The sequence below is a fragment of the Rhodnius prolixus genome, unplaced genomic scaffold, assembly GCF_049639745.1.
Source record: "Rhodnius prolixus isolate KJV_2025 unplaced genomic scaffold, Rpr scaffold_5, whole genome shotgun sequence".
In the NCBI taxonomy this organism is placed as follows: Eukaryota; Metazoa; Arthropoda; class Insecta; order Hemiptera; family Reduviidae; genus Rhodnius; species Rhodnius prolixus.
In genome coordinates, this window is record NW_027411624.1 from 8,000,243 (window position 1) to 8,023,450 (window position 23,208).

Sequence of the window (23,208 nt, forward strand, 5' to 3'; positions counted from 1 at the left end):
GTGACGGGGATTCATCACTGAATGTCACCATCTCAAGTTTGGTCCAACATGGACTAGAAAACATTACCAACAGGCAATGAACAAGATTACAATTTAAAAAGTGTTCAAAATGTAATTAGGAAAGATTGAAAATTTTGTAGAAGTAAATTTAGCATTTTATATGAATTAATTTATTTTCAGTTCATCTGAAATGTTTTGCGGGGGGGCACCTTAAATTCGCCCACCCCCAAAAGCCCTTTACTTAATCATTTTTCCACTTTTCTAGGGTTTTTTTTTTTTTTGAAAGTGCCCTTTTGAAAGTTTATATTATACGTAAGTATCAGAACGCGTAAATCAATAACTGTTACGTATAGCGGAATAGTATACGAGAAAGACTAAAGGGCAAACCTTGGCTTTAGACGAAGTTTCTCTTATTAAATCTTCAAAGAACTCTTTTGGCTGTGAATGCTCGTCCTTTGTTTTAACCCATTCTAGTCTTTCCTTTAGTGCACACATCTTTTATTCCAAACCTTCCTCGCAAAAATCATTTTAAGTACGTTCTACTTCCGTCGAATCACTGAACTGTTTTACGGACTGAACTATATGCCGTAACTTCTGACTCTTCCCATACCCGAGAAGCTAGTCTGCCGTACCCTAAATAGTAATGCTAACAACAATAACAGAAAATAGTTTTATGACATTTCATCAATAAGAATCTAAAAAAAACAAATATTTTTTTGTTTTGTCATTTTTACTTCTGCCCAGTGATTCTGTATGTCAGATCTCCATTCAGAAAACTTTAAAAAGGTTTTTGACTAATTAATGGCTTTGTTTAGAAAGAGAATCGTTGCCATTCGAACGAAAGAAACTTCTTGTTAAATATAAATAGATTACAGTAGCATTTTTTTCTTTTTTTTTAAATTTTGTTCGAGCCATTGAGATTTTTAGAATGACAGTGGCAGATGTAGATTTTTTTAAAAACATACGATCTAGGGAGGTTGGAAAGTAATGGTCATTTGGGACGCATCCGGTCAAATTAATCTTCATCAGTTGGATGACCAACAGACGTAGTTTCAAAACTTCAAAAAAAATACAATAAATAAAATGTAGCGTGAAACAATCCGAAAAAAAAATCATTGGTTACTTAAAAGAAAAATTGAAAAAGCGCTCTAATGGAGTAGTTTGCACTTCCGGTTGAGCCATCTTGTACTCGAGTCCTCTAAGCTGCCTTAGAAGGGGGCATTTAAGCTTCGAGGCTGAGCTTACCTAAAATATTTTACCAATATTTCAGTTAATAAAGTGCAATTTGATTTTTTACAAAAAGGCAATTTTAAGGAATTATAGCTTGAACAATTAAAATCCAAGGCTTTGGACTGAGGTGGAATCGAACCCAGAATCACAACACATCTTTTGCTTTGTGGGTCTCGCCTCTAACCCTACGGCACCATCGTGGTTGCTTTCTGAGTCCAAGGTGTGCAATGGAAAAAGCCTTTACGCAGATTTTTGTCAGGAAGGACATTCGGCCTAGCTATAGACAAAACATGCGCGGCTTATTACCTGCCAAGAACTTTAGGCCTTCTCCATTGGCCCGTGTGAATTAGACTTGCCCAATGATCCTGGGGGGGGGGCTTTGCCTTAGAAATGGTGGGAATGTGGCTAATTTCTGCCCCACTTTGGTTACTCAACACAAAATTGTAAGTTTGTTTAAATTTAAATTTAAAAACAATGGGGGGGTAACATTAATTATTTTACAATAAATATAGACTTGCCGCGAATTAAACCGGATGAAGTAAGGTATTACTAAACACACAGAGAACTCACTAACATCCGTACATGTGTCATTTTTTTTTTTTTTTTTTTGATAGAGACAGCAAAAAAGAACTCACGACGAACTCACAAACCTGCTGTACACACACTTAAGTTCACTTTGAACTCTTTATGGACCATTAAATCTTAGGTTTCAACCTATCTCTTAGAAAAATAATACTTTACCTTATTAGTGTACGCAATTAGTAGTTTCAAGTGTTAGTACTGTGGAAGTTCTCTACAAATTGCTAAAATTAAAACTAGTGACGTTTGTACTAACTAATAATTAGTGACGATAGGCCTGCGGTTGGAAATATGTTTAGAGAGATTGTTGAACAAGATAAAACTCTTCTTCTCAACAGAGATTTAAATCTCCCAGATGAGCTGTTCAGAATTTTCAAGAGATCTAGAGAAATGATGACCGGTTTTTCTGCTCTGAATACTCTCATCACTTCCTCTTAACGCGATTGGCGTAATTAGTTTTTTCTTAACTTGAAATTTATTAAAAAAATAAAAATAGTTCTATTTAAAAATTACTTTTGTAGCTGTCATGGTTTCCTTAGAACCATTTAAAAGTCAATAACTTGAGCAATTAAACAAATAAAAATACATAAAATCATTTCTCCGGTTAAAAACTCTAAACCAAAATCTGTAGAATATTCCACTTCCGGTTACGTAACAGAAAGGAAGTGAATATAAAGCGATTAACAGATTCGATTTAATAATAATTCTTAGTTGAACAAAAAAAAAATGAAAGTCAAATTTTTCTTTTAAAAAATAAAAAAACTACAAATGTCCAATTTTAGATTTAAATTTAATTAGATATTTTTGTTCTAAAAATTATGTTTATAAAATTGGTGGAACGCGTAAATGCTACACACATGTAAACATATACAAGAGCGAGATATTTTTAACTTTAGTTGATCCTGATTTAGATTTGAAATATTTAGATTGGCGTATTTTATGTCGTCAGAATTATATAAATATAATTTAAATGATTCTCTGGTTATATTAGCCAAGATTGTAAATTTTGAAAGTGGCAAATAACTAACTAGTGTGGGGAAAAGGTATTTGTATTTGAGAAGAGTGTTGTAACTGGTATTTAGTTCCCACAGGAATTAGAACTAGTTTTTTAAGATATAGTTTTCTTTCTGAAGAACTGTTGTCAAATTGTTACACATGATTTTGGGCATTCATTTCCGTTATAACCAATACGATAGACAATATTCAATTCACTACGGTAACAATAAGTCGGGTATATTGACTTGTGAAAACCTTCCTTGATTCTGGATCACAAAAACTGTGGCTGTGTCATGGACACGGCCGTGTGTTGTACGTGAATACTTTTACTTAACGGGTTATATTTTTTATATAAAATATTTTTATTTATGTATTTAGGATGAAATCAAGGAAACAAATCGACGATCGAAGACAATCTATGCCTATACAGTCCGCTGTCGATGTAGAAGCGATTTTACCATCCACTTGCATAATTTCAACCGCCCCAGCTGCAGATATACTGACACCGTCGTTGATCCGCTCGGCCGCATTCATTCCCGGCACAGCTTGACTCGGTCATATGGTGTTTTATTATTACCATTCGATTGTTCTTGAGAAGCCCTTTCCAACCGTATACGATCTCTGTATATTTGGTTTTGGCTTTTCGACGCGTATAGGACGACATTACTATATTTTTGATAATATTTTTTTTATTCTATCAACTTATTATATTCACTGCAACTATTTTACACTAATGTTTTATATACAATCGATAGATTGTGACGACAGCTGACGATTAAAACTTAAACATACATCGTAGCTTCGCCGAGTCAAAAGTTACACTAATCGCAAATCTTGATACGCAGCAAAATGATCTCAAAATGGCGGCGCTTCCCCCTCCACCGCGCGTGATGCTTCACAGTCCTCGCTTATCGTAATGAATTCTTTGATCCTTTAGCTATCCATTGGTCTAATTTAATTTTGGATGTAGATGATAGATTCGAAACTACAATGCTAAACTGTATCCCCCGATTTTGTTATCATTAGGTTTTTTGGATTGCCTCCATTTGATAGCAAATTTAAAGACGTATTCATGTCAAAATTTATCACCTCATAGTTTTTTCCAGAACCTGTTTTTCTCTTCTTTTTTTAAAAAAAAAAAATTTTAAAAGAACAAACGAGTGGAGGAAGTTACCCAGTGGTAACATTTCCAAAACACAGAACTAATATACGACACTATTCTTATCACTAGAGAGGAGATCATGAGGGCACTGCCTTTTTTGTAAGACGTCTTGTCCGGGTTGTCTGGATGAGTTCTAGAAGAAATATTTTTGAGCTTGAGGATTTGTGAGTGCGATTGCAGGTTAAAGTGTAGTTTCCAGTATTTGTGTTTTGGTTGTCTTGGTTGATAAAAAAGAATGTTAAGATTTGTAAGAGACCGGATATGGATCGTAGTACTATAAATTGTAAGGATTTAATTCTTTTGAAATGGTTTGTCTTTGAGATCGAACCTATTGTTCAATTCCACCAGCCTATTTGGGTTTATCAAAAATTTCGCCTTAGCATCATCAGGAACGCGATAATAAGGCCAAAAATCTGTCGACCGGAAGCTTTGCTGAAGCATATATGTTCTTGAAAAACAGCTCTAACGACTTCCTTCAAAGTTCTCGGACTATTTACGTTTTACTTTAATAAGCTCCTTCTGTAAATTTTACTGTCTGATCAAAGGAAATCAGCTGATCGGAAATTCATAAATTTCAAAAGAAAATTTGATTAGCCTATCAGAGTTAAGGTCAATCAAGGAGGCACGCCTAACTCCAGCTTTACCATTCTTCTAAATCATATGTCTTTGCACAAAGCATACAGAACTCTTGAACAACTTTTTGTTGAAATTTACAACTACAATAATAGTTGCAACGAGTAAATTGTAATATATCGATAATAACATAATTACGACTTATTTAAAAATGTTTTACGATTCATTTTACGATACATTAGTCAGTCTATTTTATGTTTATTGCAGGTGCCCTCAATGGTACCAATCAAATCCCAAATTTGATAACTGCAATTGCTTTATTTTTTGGGGGGCACACCACTTTTTTTTAGAGCTCAGTTCACCCTCAAAACTTATTTCCGGCAAAAATTATAATTAAAGAAAAATTTTTTTTATACCATCACCATAATTCCACTTACTACGAGGGTCGTTTGAAAAGTCCGTGCAAAGTCAGAGAGATAGCACCACTGGCGCGTATCGAGGTTATGTTTAGTTAGTAGCATCTCTTGGAAGAACACACACCAAGTTTCAGCCAGATCGGTCTATTTCTTTGTGTTTGGCATTCGTTTGAATCGAGGAAGTCGAGTGATTTTCAAAAAATGGACGAAAAAGAATTTCGTGTGTTGATTAAACACTACTTTATGAAAGGCAAAACGCCTCAGGAGACTAAAGAGAAGCTTGATAAACATTATGGTGACTCTGCACCTTCGATTAGAATAGTTTATAAGTGGTTTCAAAATTTTCGGAGTGGCACAAGTGACGCTGAACGTTCTGGACGCCCTGTTGAGGTTACTACTCCAGAAATCATTGATAAAATCCATGATATGGTGATGGATGACAGAAGAGTGAAGGTGCGTGAGATTGCTAGTGCTGTGGGCATCTCGAATGAACGGGTACATAATATTTTGCATCGACATTTGGACATGACAAAGCTATCCGCAAGATGGGTGCCGCGATTGCTCACGCTTGACCAAAAACGAAATCGTGTGAAGTATTGCAAGGACGGTTTGCAGCTGTTCCAGAAGAATCCGCAGGACTTTAAGCGTCGTTTCGTCACTGTGGATGAAACATGGATACATCACTACACTCCTGAGACCAAAGAACAATCTAAACAATGGGCTACCAAGGGGGAATCTGCGCCAAAAAAGGCGAAGACCGTTCCTTCGGCCGGAAAGATTATGGCGACTGTCTTTTGGGATTCGCAAGGAATAATCCTCATCGACTATCTGGAAAAGGGTAAAACTATTACAGGTGCATATTATTCATCGTTATTGGACCGTTTGAAAACTGAGCTGCAAGAAAAACGCCCACGATTGGCCCACAAAAAAGTCCTTTTCCATCACGACAACGCACCAGCTCACACCTCAGCAGTTGTGGTCGCAAAATTAATGGGAAATAGGGTTCCAACTCGTTTCACATCTCCCCTATTCTCCAGACTTGGCTCCCTCGGACTACTATTTGTTCCCCAATATGAAGAAATGGCTGGCGGGAAAAAGATTTTATTCAAACGAGGAGGTGATTGCAGAAACGAATGGCTATTTTTCAGACTTGGACAAATCCTATTATTCGGAAGGGATCAACAAACTAGAGCAGCGTTGGACGAAGTGTATAAGCCTAAAAGGAGACTATGTTGAAAAATAAAAAAGGTTTACCCCAAAAAATTAAGTAGTTTTTATTTTTGCACGGACTTTTCAAACGACCCTCGTATACTTGTAAAGCGAAATTAAAGAAGAAATAGAAATAGATTATCCAATCCATTGGTGTGTGTGAAAGATACCAAGTTTATCCTCTACTATTCTAAATAGGATTTAGGTTTTTTTTTGTGATAAAAATAGAAAATAGATTATTACTGGTTGGGGGGGGGGATTGGACCAAGATCTTGAAATGATTAACAACTACCGACATCTATCTCCCGACACTGTCATCTCTAACCTGAGTTTCACATTAATATAGATCCGAGAGGCCGGTGGGTGCCGCGGGCAGTATCCTCGTACATACAAACTGATAACTTATTGCTACGTATCATTAAAATTCGTTACTTATTCAAAAACGTCTTGGAATTGAATAAATAATAATACTAAGTATAATAAAGCTAAAACGCTCAAGTTATTTATTTTATTTTTTTGTTTACGCCATTACTAAAGAGAACAATTATTTAAACTTAATCGTGCATATTTAGTTATATTTTCTCTTTTTATTTATTAAATATTGGACAATTAATTTTTTTTATTAAATTTATTATGAGTGAGACAAGGATATATGAATGGAGTTATTAAAATATATAATTTCAACTCTTAAATCATATTTGTTGTTCACAAATTATCGCATTTAATTTTGTTTTTAGTTTTGCTTAAATTATTGTGAAAAATATTCTTTCTTATAGAACTTCTCAAGATTTCTGGGTATCTGTATGAGACTACCGCAAAAATAGTTAAAATAATAGTTATCTGTATCTATTGAGCGTGCATTTTTTTTTTTGTAGGAAGTTCAATAATGGAAACCACCGGAACCAAATTGTGACAGATCTTGGGAAAGTGGAAAATCCGTCCATTGAAGTGGTGCTATTTCTTGTGGTATTCTAATATATAAATACCAAGCTTACTTAGTTTACGTCTTAATTATGAAAGTTGGAATTAATAGGATGAAAAAATAAATGCCAGTTTTCAGTCGTGATTCATTTATTCTGCCGAGCTTTCGACCCCCTAGGGACTAGGTCATCTTCAGGGCTAGTTTACAAAGTAATATTTTACATCATTAAAGGGTTAGTGTGTCTTGTGTCTTGTCTGTTCATGGACTTCTTCTGTCTTGTCTGTACATGGACTGATTAGAGACAAGACAGAAGACACACCAACCCTATAATGTAAAAATATTACTTTGTAAACTAGCCCTGAAGATGAACATAGTCCGCAGGTCGAAAGCGCGGCAGAATAAATGTATCACGACTGAAAACTGGCATTTATTTTTTCACCCTATTGAAACTATGAATCAGTCACCAAAAATAATGAACAGCTACTGAAGGAATTAATATTATTTCCCTTTATTTGAGGACTGATTTTTTTTTTTTTTAAAAAATTAATTTTCCTAAGGGTTGATAATTTCCCTAAATTTGACATATGCCCGCCACAATCGGGGCTAATTTATTTCAAATAAGGGATATTCCCAATCGCAGTTATTGTACTACAAAAGGTAGACATGGCGTTATTGTTCGAACGGATGTGTTTGCTGAACTGCTGTTCACACGGAAGGGTAAATACTTGATGATTATTAAGGTCTATAAGTTCTAATGACGGCAAAATGGTGCCCCCTTTTAATAATTCTCTCCAATTTCTTGTAACATGCCATACTTCCTGCAGTTAGTAAGAACACTTCCGTTTCTATCATTACGGTTCCTCAGCTGAGATCTTGTTTTCGTTTACAAGACTTGTTTTTCCTGTCCAAACTGGCCAATCACGTGCTCCAGTACAGAGTTGAAGTGTATCGCTCTTTTATGACATTTATTTTTATTTCCTGCCTATTACGCGCAACCCCAAAAATAATTCCATAAATATATAATATAATAATATAGAAAAATAAAAATAGAATGTAAATAATAAATTGTAAAACATTTATAAAGAAATAAAATAAGATAATTTATTTGCTTTTATTAGAATTATTAATGTAACTAATTCTTGGTAATTAAAAATATAAAATTACACATTCATAATATATTTATAAATAATGTAAGAGAAAAGGTTATTCATATTTATTTATTTTTTGATTTGATTTTATTTTTTGTCTTTATTTTGTTTTTTATTAATATCTCAAGCCTGGACATAAAGATATAAATGATGTTAAAACTGTGGGCCAAATAAGAGTTTCATTCTTAAAATAAACATATAAAGAAGTATATAGTAGATCTCTCACTGTAACACACAGGTAAAGATTTAAAAAAAAAGGTAAATTGGCAGATATTATAGTATGTTGGCCAACTGTAACATTAACGTTCCACGTCACTAAACATTATATTTGATTTTAAATAATTACACATAATAAATTCTAGTTGTATGCTGCATATTATTGTGAGATTTTTTTCTCTCTCTCTTTCTATCTCTCTCTAATTCCAATGTCTCAGTAATATGTTTTATAAGTCGTGACGCAAATGGTCTCCTCGTATGTCTATATAGTACGCATGATTGCTTCAAAATCTATTATTAATATCATGTACGTACCAATTTTTATACACGTATTTTGGTTTTATTTTTAAATAATTTAAAATAGAGCGAATTAATTTACTAGTAGCCAATAGTTATAAAAATATTATTTTAAATGGGGGGTGGAAAATTATTTAGTTTTCCATTTCTGAGCTTTCCACTAGGGAGGAAAAATGAAAGGCCTCTTGATTATGGAAAAATAGATCTTTTGAGTCTGCATGAAGACAACATAATTCTCTTAAATCCGGTCTGAGTGCTCCGCAAACGTTTTTCCACGTGAAACCTTCGGTATCTTGATATTTATACTACAAAAAAAGGGACCTTGGTGAGATATCGTTGGGGAGCTGGCAAAAAAGGGAGAGCTGCTCCTTCATGTAAACCAACATGTTGTGCCTAAAATTCAGGCTAAAAAGATGTTTCCACGGTAAAGAAGAAATTAACAAGTCTTTCATATTTGAAAATTCGCTTGAAATAATTTTCCTGGTTCACCAACCTCTTTCTCGCAAAAGATTTTGAAAATTTCCCGCAGCCATTACATCTCTATTTGAAAAAAAACAAAACTTGACGACTTTACATTTTCACGAAAACTGCCTTTGATTTGACTCGAAAATCACGGAGATAACCGGATGTTGTTCTGTATGGTTTTGAGCTTTCAAACTTGTGGATATGGTTAGAAACCAAATGCATAAACTCTGTCCAGGGCAACTATTTCTAGCAATTGTTAAAAGTAAGCAACTGATTCGTGACTTACCAGAGTGACCGTTGAACTTAATTGCTTCACCAAAATGATGAAGTTTATCTGCTAGGAATTGGGTTGGACTTCCGCTGTTCTGAAAAAATTAAAATAATTAAAATTTTAAAAGCTATTACCACGGCAATTGTCTGAAACGAAAAGAAAAAAATGGATAGTTCGGTAATGGCCAAAGAAAGTCTTCATTATAAAAACTTGGTGCTGTACACGTTTCTGATATCATTGGTGCCCCATCGTCAAAGAGCTTCTGGGGAATTGTCTAGCTGTGTACACGTCATCGAACATCTTTCTTCTTGTCAAATTAATTTTCAAATACAAATTTTAGATCATCAACCCTTGTTAACGGTATCTACAGTCTTCTAGAACGTACTGACGTTAAAGCTTACGTAGGAGTTTCAATTTTTAATTGAAAGAGCTGACATGCTTGCAAAAGAAATTTCTTGGAGTACTAAGCAGACAGGACACAACAATCTTACAATAACAATGTAAAGAGTATTATAATCGCCAATATCATAAGCCTATGAAGATGTCCTAGTTCCTGGATCGAAAGCTTGGCAAAAATAATGACTGAAATAGGCGATATTCTCTCTTCCTTCCGGATTCAATGAATCAGTCACCAAAAACAATGAAAAATACTCTGCAATGTACGATTACAATCTTTTTTTTTTTTTTTTGTAATAGTTTTAATAGAAGGTAAAAAAAGGAAGTGCTATTCATTGATTCCTTCTTCTTTTTTTTAACGGAAGTGGAAAGACACACGTGGGAGAGTATATGATTTATCCACGTGTATAATCTTACTAGTTGTAATAGTAGAAAGGTGGATATAAAAAAAAATGGAGATGAACACGTGGATGGTATTAAGCAGGTGGACATACTAGCCAAATTGGCTAGTAGCCAATCTTTCCGCTACCAACAACTTATTGTCTATATCTATCTATATATGTATACTTATTGTCTATATATATATATATATATATGTATATTTGTTTGTGTGTATGTGTCGTGAGTGCGTAAAGTTTATGTCATACGTTGGATGTACAATAACTGCAGACGTAGTGGAAAGGCGTAGAATGATTTCATATACCTCTTCTCCCCTCCCACCCAAAATAGAAGAAGAGGTAATTCTGGTGCTTTCTCAAACCGGAAAAGAAGTTGAATTTTTTAAAATATTATTGGAGCGTGATGATAATGAATTAACTGATCTAGGTAGCTGTGTTTGTGCATCATATCATTTAATAGGTTCAACAGCATTAAACTCTTCGAGCGACCGATCAAGTCCCCGGGTCGTTTCCTCCTAAAAGGATCAGAAGGAATCTCTGCTTTAGAGAGGGAGTAATAAATTTGATGGAAACAGCGACATAAAATTGGGAATTGTGGCCGTTCAGCTGATTTAATTTAAATTTATATATTTTTTATTTATTTATCTATTTTAAGGCGCGCGTTTGTGGTTGCTGGCGCTCGGAACTTTTTAAGTACATTGCCAGACTTCCGGGCCGTGCTCTCTCGTTACCAACGCTGGGGACATTCAGCTGTAAGAAGCTCTTAGGCGGAGGAAATTTAAGGGTCAGTAGCTGGATTTGAACCCGGGTCCTCCGCGTGGGACATCCAGTACCGCTAATCTCACAGCTAATTCCTTCTTCTTTTAATTTGGGATTATGTTTCATCATTTAATTCTCATTAATAGTCTACAGATAATGGAGACCGTATCATACTCTGGCATGGCATTTCAATGGCATGTTTACTATTTTTTTTATTTTATCTATTTATTACACAATGCTTTTGGGGTTTGTCCCCTTATCATGGAGTTTGGCAAAAAATACAGCATATAAATGCCAGATATAAAGAGATATGCAAAGTAATATAATTAAATTCATGAAAACAAAATTAGATCAACTACTTAAGAGCTTTTCTTTTCTTACTGTCTTAAATCATATCTTAGCTTTCTTAGCTTTTTTAAAAAAGAATTACCACTCATTGAGTAAAAAACTTCTTATTTGTAAAGATAATTTGACATATAATCATATATAGCATTGATTTGATGTACAAAGTTAATAGAAAATAGATACGTACACCATAGTCTATCTTTGATTTCATCCGTCTTAGAACGCATGTTTATTGAATCTAAGACCGGCAGTGGATTAATTAGTTTTGGTCCAGTGATTTCGACTTCATTTACGTAACACTGCACTTGTGTGAAGGTAGTACGTGTGGATATTTAAGTACGCGTGCCACGACAGATAAAAAAAATCAAAGGGATTATAAAAGACTCCGGATCTAAGCACATTTTCTTAAGTTTAACCAAATTTTTTTCCCCAAAAATGTTTTAAAAAAAAAAGAAAGTTATACATCTAAATCAGCTGTAATCAGTGGAGAGGGTTTTAAAGAAAACGGAAGGAGGGGAATCTTTAAAGTGGTAAAACATCCGGTTGAACGCTTTTGGCGGATGTTATAGGGGGTACTTCCGGAGAAAACCAGCCCAATTACGATTCACTTTCCCCCCTAAAGAGAAGTGAAAAAAATTAATAGACAGACAAACAAGTAGCGCCACAATTTAAATAATTACACGAATTTAGCTATTTTGATTTATACATTAAAAAAAAATAAATTACATTCTTCTGTCAAACCAAGAAGCTTGTTCAACATGAAGCATTGATTTAATAGGCATGTGTGTTCATGTTTGTGTCGTTTTGTTGGCCAAACTGGGTAATCAGATGAATTATGTGACAGATTAAATGATCACATTCAATAATAATAACAACTTAACTAGGAGCGAATAAGAGCATCGGCTCTTGTTTTTTTTTAAAAAAAAGGAGCTCGTACAAGTAACATCGTGTAAGTAGCGATAAAGTGAGAGATACGGTCTGTAACTAAATAAAGGAAAGATATACGATTATTGGTCTGATAAATTTCAGTGAACATTTGAACAGTGTAAAGTATTTATCGTCGTGTTTATTTTTTGTCGCAACTTTAATACATTTTGAAATATAATGTATTAAAAAACAAATCTCAGGGAATGTTTTTTTCTTTGAAGGAAACAGTTTGGTATTAAAAAAAGTAGACGTAACAGACGACGACTAACTAGCTGAGAAGTATATCTGTCTAACTTTACTACCAATACTAAATCTAATCTGTCTGTGAGTTAAAGATAGTTACAACTATCTCTGTTTGGTAACTTGTCGACTATAGTTTGTATTAAAATAACAGCAACAATTACACTGTTTGACGTAATATCATTTTCTATTGTTTACTTGAAGGGTTTGAGGTTCCTAAACCTAAATACTCTTAGGTCAAGTATTCCGCGTGTCATGAGGTTCCCTCTCATTCTATACCACTTCCTGTCATGAAACGTCTCGCCCAGTTTCTTCAGGGATATTCAAGGAATAGTGGCAGGTACCGAAATTCAAGAATCTCCTACTTATTTCCAACATTTTCCATACGTTTCACTCCAACCATTTCCAAGATCATCTGAAGAAGATTTCCACGAATTGTTAGTAGCATCTGACTGGAAGATAATTCAATTCCAGTTTCCTGTGTCTCACAGAAAGAGGGACGCTATCCACTCTAGTTGGTACCATCCACTACCTGATGCCAGCACATCCCCTCCTTTCAATGTCTTCCAGAGAAGATAAGGTAATGCCTATTTTTTTTTTTTTTCAGGCGGGCAAATTAGGTAGCAAACATACTTTAGACAATAATTATTGTTCATTGCTTTTGGTAACTAAATCATTGATCCAAAACGCTGAAAAAGAATACCAATTTCAGTCAATGATTTTTTATTATGCTGAGCTTTCGACCTAGGGACTACTTTACTATACTTTACTACATTTTACAATAAATTCCTTATATTAACCATTAGATAAAATCCAAGGCTTTGACCGGAAATCGAACCCACTAAACCAACAATACATCTTAGCTTGGCAGAAAAAAAAGATAGATCCTGTACTCCAAAGCAATGAAATATTGTCACAGAGAAATATATCAATCTTTCTACTATGAAGCTACAAATTACCAAATTATTTGTATTAATTATATTTAATATTCACCAAATGTTACATAAAAGAAGTTACATAATAATAATTCAAGGAATTATTGAGATACAAAAAAATACATGTACGCATCTGCTAGACAAATGTGGTGAACGAGCCATCCCGGTACATATGTGCCCTGTATATTTTTCAAGATGGCAAGTAATAACTTCTATAACCTCCAAGATTGAATAGGTTATTCTATAGATTCAGCCATTTTTTTTTTTTTATCCCAGTTTCCGCTGGTAGTCAAAGAAAATATTGGACTAATTTTGACTTACAAATTTGGAGGTCCCCCTGAGAATGAAGACGTGGTTTTTTTAGTAATTGGTCTGAGTGTGCATATCTCTGTTAGCTGTAAGTTTACATTTCTTATTTTTCTTTATATCGCGTAAGTGCTACCAAGCAACGTAATAACAATGAAGGTTTTTGTTTCGAAAAGGTTCAATCAAAGTAATCATACGTATGATACGTAATAAACTTCGGTAAGAAAACGTCTTGAGAGCATCCAAGGCAGATATATCTATGTTGTAAATGTGCCATAAAATATTGTACTTCAACGTATTTATTTTTAATTTTTTTACTAATTTAATATCTAATAACTACAGATTTCTGGATGAAGGAAAATGTATTCTAGTGCACCCAATTTGTCGCAATCTAAATATAAAGTATTTAAACCAATAAGAGATGTGCTGGAGGAATATCATGAGATTAAATGATCTAATCTAGATTTTGGCCTTCCTTTTTAAAATTTACTAATTAAGGAAGTTAGAATTAACGGCAAAGTGGTGGCAGGTGATAGAAAATTTTAATTCAAATTAAGGAATATTGGCCAAAATTAATAATGGAAAGAGGCGCCACGATAGCCCGAACGGTTAGAGGCAAGGTTAAGTTATCAAAAAAAGGATGATTAGGTGCTTGGGTGAAAACAGAGCTGCTACAGAATGTTCTCTCGGATTTAGGTGCTTGGATGAGAACAGAGCTGCTGCAGGATGTTCTTTCGGATTTAGGGGCTTGGGTGAGAACAGAGCTGCTGCAAGATGTTCTCTCGGATTTAGGGGCTTGGGTGAGAACAGAGCTGCTGCAGGATGTTCTTTCGGATTTAGGGGCTTGGGTGAGAACAGAGCTGCTACAGAATGTTCTCTCGGATTTAGGTGCTTGGATGAGAACAGAGCTGCTGCAGGATGTTCTCTCGGATTTAGGTGCTTGGATGAGAACAGAGCTGCTGCAGGATGTTCTTTCGGATTTAGGGGCTTGGGTGAGAACAAAGCTGCTGCAAGATGTTCTCTCGGATTTAGGGGCTTGGGTGAGAACAGAGCTGCTGCAGGATGTTCTTTCGGATTTAGGGGCTTGGGTGAGAACAGAGCTGCTACAGAATGTTCTCTCGGATTTAGGTGCTTGGATGAGAACAGAGCTGCTGCAGGATGTTCTCTCGGATTTAGGTGCTTGGATGAGAACAGAGCTGCTGCAGGATGTTCTTTCGGATTTAGGGGCTTGGGTGAGAACAGAGCTGCTGCAAGATGTTCTCTCGGATTTAGGAGCTCGGGTGAGAACAGAGCTGCTGCAGGATGTTCTCTCGGATTTAAGTGCTCTTCCAGGATTGAGAGGACATTTTGTCATTCCCAAATCCGACAAACGCTACTTTTTAATTTTGAGCAGCATTGTTTGGGGTAATAGTTATCCTAAACTGTCGACTAGCCCACTCTTTCAGGGGCTTACCTAGAGGACCTTGGATAGCTGTTTGAAGCCATTTTTTTTTTAGGTATAAAAAAAGTAAAGTAATCGCCTATTTTTTCAGGCGGGGCTTAACGTCCAACTACCAATTAGGTGTCGCGGACGGAGGCGACTAGCAAACATACTTTACTATTTCTCATTTAACCATTAAATAAAATCCAAGGCCAAGACCGGGAATCGAACCCAGTACCACAATGCATATCAGCTTTGCAGGTCTTTTGTAGGTATATTTATACATAATTTAAAATTTACAGGACACACAAGGACTTTTGTTTGAACATACTATTTTGGGATTGGTTAAAATAAATTAGTGGGTAAAGATGGTTTAGGAGACACAAATTTGTAACCCTCTTTTTCCCTTCGCTCTCGCTCTATCTCTTTCTCTCGCTAAATAAAACCGAGGGGAGCGGCATCAATAACCTGTTCAACGGATAAATAGTCTCCTTTGTTCTTTGTTCGTAGTTTAAACAAATTATTTGTTCAGATCGTTGTCACATCCTAGGTTTTAATCAAAGATCTAAATTATTTACAATCTTTGGGTAGTAGAACTATAAGTAAACAAACACCATCTGAAATATTTTGGTTACAAATCAAGATTCTTTCTTTGTTAAGACCATAGACTGTCTCAATAAATTATTTAAATTTAAAAAAATTCCTTCGATTAACTCAATTTATGTATTTAATTAATTGTAGAGTAGTGTTGATTTATTTTCAGTACCTGAACACTCAGGGCCGAAGATAAATCAATCTTAAAGGCAAACACGCATAATTTATGAAAATATATAGTATGTTATTGCAATTATTAGTAAGAATAAGCCCTACGTCTTTAAGGGATTGCCTTGAAAATTAGAATTCGTTCTAAAAAGATTCCCAATATTGCGTAATAAATTGTGACGTCTCAGCTCCCCCTAAAAAACCATATGTTAGAGAACAAAATATGTATTAAACTAACTAATCGAAACTAACTTTCAACCAGATTACTTTAGCTATAAGTTTGACCTAGCTAATGATGGATCTAGTACTGCTAAACTGTATTGCGGCAAATATTGTCTGAAATATTTATGCTACATCTACAGAATTTTCTGAACGGAAGAAAGAATTCAGAGTCTATCGTTTTGTAGACGACCCCAACTAGTCATACACAAACTAGACGTAGACAGACATATGCGAATTATTGACTTACGATGTGTAAACTACCTTCACACTAATAGGTTTAACATGAATATGATAACGATAAAACTCGTTAACTTCCTGGATATCACACTTACTGTAAGAGACAACAACTTAGAATTCGAAATATTCAGAAAGCCCAAGAAGTCCACTGACACTATTATACACAACAGATCCTACCATCCTATTCAACATAAACTAGTCGCTCTCAGACACCTGACAGATTGAAAACTAAACCTCTTGTACTGGACCAACTACAGTGGTACCTCGGTTTTCGGACGACTTGACTTTCGAACAAATCGGTATTCGATCAAGAAATTCGAGAAAATATTGTCCTGAAATCCGAACAAACATTTGGAACTCGAACACCCGAGATGAGCCGAGTTGTTTTTATATTTACACTTTTAGATCTTATTTCTTGTTTAGATACAGGTTTTTACGTAAAATATTGAAAATTAGGCCAGTAAAACGGCATATTTCTGGGGCTTAGAGACTAAATAAACTGACATAGTTTACATTATTTCTTATGGGATAAATTGTTTGGGTTCTCGACCACATTTCCGGAACGAATTGTGGTCGAGAACCGAGTTACCACTGTATAAGCAAGAACTCAACACCTTACGTATAACAGCAAAAAATAACAGTTATTCTCCCAATATTTATTAATAAATTACTCAGTACAATTAAAGCTTCTTTACATGCAAATAACTTTCTATTTTATTTAAAAAAAAATAACAGGAACTTAAATTGTCTGTTCCCGATCAGTAATAGGAAGTAAAACGAGAAAATGGGATTCATTTAAACATATGTTTGCATAGATCATTAAGGCTGATGTCTACCGAAATATATTTTTAATGATAAACTAACATTTATTTCTGGGTAATAGTTTAGTAAAGTTTAGTCTCTGTTCATTACTTTTGGAACATTAATATTGCCAAGAGTTGGCAACGGAAATAAACTACGTAAAGAATATATAATAACTTATGTTAAATAGCTGATGAAAGTAAGTTTAAAGTGTAAGCTAGTAAATGATGCGTGAAATGAAATTATTATAGGATCTGAATATTAATAATTTTAGAGGGAGACGCCGACGGGCGTAAACCAAACTTTTGTGCATAGGAAAGGTGGTCACTCAGGTTGTGGACATGTTGCATTGCTGTGTAATAATAGCATCTAGTTCACTCAGACGAAGCTAGTTGGTCTGGTCGAGGAAGATTGTCGATCTGGCGTATATCTGGGAAAAGCACGAAGACGCTCGCGTGCATCACTCGGTCAATCAACAAGGAACTTATTGGAGGCGATGAATCCGAAGATACGTGAATGGCCTCCCTTTTGTCCAATCATCTTCGAAACCTATGTTCCTAACAAAGAACTGAATGAAGTAATTGACCAAGGAAGGATCTCTGCGCTCCTCTCGCAATTCTTCAGCTGTCCATGCGCTCTCCTTACAGGAAGGCAATGAGTGTTCGCTGGCCGCCGTTTTTGCTTCTTGGCCATCTTTTGTTACGCTAACTTCTTCTCTTGGGATGTGGGGGGGGGGGTCGACTAAATGAGCGGACGACGCTGAGAGTACCATTTCTTTTTTTACTGATACCTGTTTCCGGTGTAATAAGGGAAAGGAATCAGTTGTCGAGTTGGATTTGCTAATTTTGTGCCCAGGCAGTGTAGATTTTCTCTTCTCTCTTACAGCTTACTAACATCTTGCAATGGTCAATGTTGTCCTGGTAAAGATTGAACACTGCCCTAAATCATAGCTCCGAGGAACCTCTGGACGCCGTTCACCATAAATATTCTTACGCCTTAATTTAAATAAAACGGTTTATAAAGAAGACATTAACTAAAAGCTTCACTTACCAGATATGTTGGTGGTGGTGTCTTCGAAGTACCACAATCAGAATGCAGAATATCTTCCAATGATTCGATATATTCTATAGCGTTTCTTAATATTTCTACTTTTGGCAGTCTTTGGCTCGGATTGGCACTTGTACGGCGTTTTAATACTTCAAACGCCTCATTTACCTGTAATATATCAATTTAATGTCAAGTATTTCTTTAAAGAAACGAAACGAAGATCACGAAAACTTTGAGTAGAGTAGTAAAAAAAAGGTGAACAAAATTTCTTAAAATTTTTGAATCACCCCGAACTCTGACCTTATGTCAGCTCAAAATTTATTCTAAAAACAAAACAAAAAACAAAATTACCTTTCTAAGTCTTCTCCGTTCTCGAAGTGTGGCCGCTTTTCTACGATCTACAGTGACGGATTTCCGTTTACACGCCTTGCACGCCCATAGCAGACATTTCCTTTCCGCATGATGGGCAGGAGGCGCTAGTACATGTTGTTCTTCGCACGAAGAATCTTCATCATCTTCTTCGCAACGTCTAAATTATAATAGTCCCCATTACATTAAACCAATCTTCTCGCAGTTATTTAACTTGTAATTTTGAATAGAAAAACATACTATTTCTAGAATGTAATTGTAATGGTGATCTAAATATTGACTAGCAAAGCGCACAGAACGTGTTAATCGCAGATAGTAATTTTGACTGCAAAGGACAGGCGATCGATCTAAAAGTTGGCGGCCGGCGATACAGTTACGATATATCCAATTACAAACTTATCTCGCGATGTTCCCACCTAATATGGAAAACCTTGTACCGAAAATAATATTGTATTAAAACTAATTTGAAAAACCTTGCACTCCAAATTTTAACCAAAATAAAACTGTACGTTTCTCTTCATTCTGTTCCTGGCCGGAAAACTTATTCTGAGTACTTCCCTAAAATGGATTTCTCTAGAAAGATTTTTCCAAATATAAAGTTTAGAGAAAATCTGGAATAAAAGTGAAAACTCCATTCAGTGAAATGCTATTTCCGTTGAGAAATTGACTTTAAGCAAAGCATTTTAGCAACACAACCCTCTTTAATAGCATAAAAGTAAATAACCTCTAAAGTGGCTTGTTAAATGGGAAAGCGTGCACAATCTCTCTCCCAAAACTACCCAAAAAATAGATTTTCCCCAAGTAAAAAGTGTAAAATATAGGTTTGGGATCTAAGTCTTGGGTAAAATGTGCATCTTTAAGGAAAATCCATGTCTATACAATCAGTATAGTGGTACGGTTTGGAAATTTTGGGTCGCTAAATTGCATGTAGGCCCAAATTGTTATCATCATATTTCATCTTCTTGCGATTGTTTGTCTTTGAGATATTTTGTAATTGCATGCAAACGCACACAAACAGAGAATATTTTCTATCATTTACTTATCTTTTTTGGACTCGAGAAGACCTGAGAATGGATATTTGCGGTGTAAAATCAATTCGAGGATATGATTGGCAGGCACTATACATCCGTCTTATTCTAGTTGTAAGAGTAGGTAGATAAGTAAACACAATTTAATAAATTGAGTCCCTAAATAGTGTGGGAAAAAGTAACATTTTTTTACAGAATCCCCAGTTAGGTTATCCAATTTACCTATATTACAAGTGAAAAAGAATTTGTACATACACTGGTCTTCTATCCGTCATGGCCGTCAGTTAAATTTAAAATCGTATTTTTGAGATGAAGCGTAGAAAATGCTAAAAAAGTTTATTTTTTTAGGAATATAGATTATAGTTTTAGGATTCAATTTAGTGTAGAAATAATAAATGCACGTTGTTTTGTAACAATGCGCAATTAGTAATAATTAAAAATTGCATCTTTGCTACAATAAATAGCTAATGACTTAGCTCTGGTCCACTTTCTATCCAATTCACTAATTTATCAAAGTATTTTTTGAATTTTAGAATTTTTTCATTAAAAGTTTTTATTGGATAAACACATTTTGAGATTACTGGGATCCGAAAAGAAAAGTGTTTCATTTGAACTAAATGCTGGTAAAAACTACGGGAAACTCAAATTCTATATTTCGTTTAGATATCACCTATTGATAGTACCGGAAATTAACTGTCAAAACCCATTAGCCGGAAGTACTGTTTGGATTTTTCGCTTTTTTAGTTTTTTTATTTTTTAGATTACCTCGAAAATAAAGTATACAGAAAAATTGCACGCGATGTTCTCTTATGCAAATATTATTATCTTTATCGATATTATCATCGATACATCGAAAGTGTTGTCTAAATCAGATGTTTAGTTCTTTCTATTGAGTGTTATGTGAGGGATTTCAAGTAAGACTTCCTGAGAAGCGGGTGGACAGAACATTAGGTTTTACTAGACCTGGGAATGAGTAAAAACAATAGTAATGTAATGCCAATTATTTTATTATTAAATAATTGTAATTCAACAACCAATTAGTCGATCAGTTAACATACTTTGCTTTTAATTTCTCAACATATTAACTATTAAATTAAATCTAAAGCCTAGACCTGGAATCGAACCCAGAACCACAATACATATTATCTTTAGAGGGCCTTGCCCTAACCTCTCGGTTACTGTGCCGCCTTGGAGGAAGAGTAAGTAGGCTTAATAGCCTATATCCTGTAAAAATTGATAGCTAACTGAAGAACACAAGTTTTTTAATTTTATTGGTTAATATTTACAACTACCTACATCAAAAGTTGTAACCAGTAAATGTGATGTAATTCAGTTCATATGTTAGGAACTGTTAGAGTAAACTTTTTAGAAATCCTTCGTTCATCAGTAGGCTTTCTAGGAAACTTCCGCTTCAAGCGACGAGGAAGATCGTTTGGAAGGTGAGGAGAGGAGAACTGTTGCATAAGAGGGTTAGGATGGAGATCTAGTAGGCTGTGAAATTTGCGGTAGCGAGACTTAATTAGATAGGTGACAGAAGGGATTTGAAGTTATATATGAATGGTGAGGTTAGACACATTCAATGTAATATGGAGCATTCAGTATTTCACGTAAGATTTTAGGCTGTAGTGTCTGTAGGCGTTTGGAGTTTGAATGTTTGGTTAACCCACACTCTTTATGGATCTTAGCAGTAGGTCTTGTAGATGGTTAGTTTGATATTCATGTCAAGAGTTGATCTGCGGGCAAGTTGTAGAGTAAGTAGTTTGAAACGTCTGTTCACATCTTAGATAGATCGATTCCACAAGTATTGGCCAGAAAAGCCTTACAGAACTGCCACCCTGAGGATCTATTGCGACACCCACTAATTAAATCTTCAGCTTTGTCCGTTTGACTAGACCTAGAAGACTCCTGAACCAAATATGACTTGTCGTGAATTTTTCTTCCACGAAGAACCGAACCCAGGCCCAACCTAAGCCCCTATCACACTGGCAATAAAACGTGCAGTTCTGTTTCATCTCAGAACCTACTCAGGTTGACTGCTATGTGTCAGGACCATGAGATGCATCGATTAGCTCAATATAGGATGACCAGATCTTGGTTCGGCCTTGTTCGAGTAATGCTGCAGCAAGTTTAGGCGGGTTGCTGTTGATAAACTCCTGCCTCTGGTGATTCCTCCAGAACTCTAGCGACTTATTTTCTACATTTTGGAATGACACAAGAGAAATATATATTTCGAAGAAGTGTAGAGCTCAAAATTAACTCCTAAATGAGCTCAGAATAATTGTAGTTACATTAGAAGAGATCTTAAGTCTCAAGTTAATTACGAAACGTGGTAACAGAATGTCCTCTACGTTTTCACACCTAAGTTGTTTCTTTGTTAATTTTACTCGATTTATAGATTTCACTCTTTAAGAGTATAGAGTAAATAATAGTGGGCGTGAATAAGAAGCCTTGTGATTCGCTTAATACTGTTTCTTTCTTATTAACTAGTGTTCTGGCAAGCAGATAAAAGCGGTGTCACCATTATCTGCTTAATTGGAGAATGCGAACTGTTTTTATTTTTATTTCTATCAACTTTAACTGAACTGAACATTATACGTAGAGCTAATATCGTCACGTCCTCATAGCGCTATAGAGCCAGGGGGAGGGGTTTAGTAAAAACTGCTTCCTCTTCTATCTCTATCTCTGTCTTATGTGACAGTGAGATCAAGCGTGACAATTAATAGCCTAGAGACAAATTAACGGTGATATAATGGGCTCTTTTTTATACTCTCTTCTAGATTTGAGCCCATTGGTTCTCTCTGTGTCTTTCTCATTCTCTCTTAACCGAATTTAGCCAATCTGTACCACTGACTCCTCTAAAAACTCACGACTATTTCCTCGCACAATCTTAGCCTATGATCAGCTACAATGAGACGCTTTATTTATTCAAGATGGCTAAAAATCTCTTTCCCATTTAGCTAGATAATCGAAAATTTTACTATTAATAAAATTGAATAAAGACGAGTTATTTATTTCGAAGATTTATATGGCATTTGGGGGTAATAGGTAAATGACGTCCTGTACGTCCCGCTTTAAAGATTCCATCCCCTTCAAATTCATCTCTTTTTTTTCTGCAGCATTTAATAAAATCTGTTCCCCTTGGACCCAGCACTTTCCTTAATTTAGTTGAAATAAACACCACGAACATACCTGCTTTTCAGTCTATCTTCTGGATCCTCCGTCCTGTGCCAATTGCTGCCAGTTTCACTGCTCGAAGAGGTGACACTACTTCTTCCCGAAGAGGCTATCTCAGCTCCTTGGGGACTAGTTCGGCTCTGGAAAAAAAATATATGTATATATTTATAATTCATCTTAATAATTAATTTAATCCCAAAGAGGGACTATCTTCAAGCGTATCTGTTAGGATTTTTAAACTACAAAAGATTAAATTAAAACCGATTTTACTGAGAAAAGCTAGAACGATCGCGTTAAATACTCTTACTTGGGGGTAAGAGAACGCAAAATGGGAGAAATTTTGTAACTTTTAAAAATA

General features: G+C 35.1%; 2 protein-coding genes across 4 annotated transcripts in view; one reads left to right on the plus strand and one right to left on the minus strand.

Annotated features, from left to right (window-relative positions):
* The window catches only part of LOC141458496 (glyoxylate reductase/hydroxypyruvate reductase-like), a 76,180-nt gene that overhangs the window by 22,483 nt on the left and 30,489 nt on the right, over positions 1–23,208 (plus strand). The window lies entirely within an intron of this gene.
* nau (myogenic-determination protein nautilus) overlaps positions 1–23,208 on the minus strand; it is a 46,156-nt gene that overhangs the window by 15,161 nt on the left and 7,787 nt on the right. Inside the window, exons 2-5 of the mRNA XM_074136575.1 lie at positions 22,866–22,990; positions 18,631–18,808; positions 18,283–18,447; positions 9,500–9,578 (exon numbers count right to left, since the gene is read on the minus strand). Of these exons, the coding sequence (XP_073992676.1) occupies positions 9,500–9,578; positions 18,283–18,447; positions 18,631–18,808; positions 22,866–22,990 (547 nt within the window). The remainder of the gene's footprint in view (positions 1–9,499; positions 9,579–18,282; positions 18,448–18,630; positions 18,809–22,865; positions 22,991–23,208) is intronic.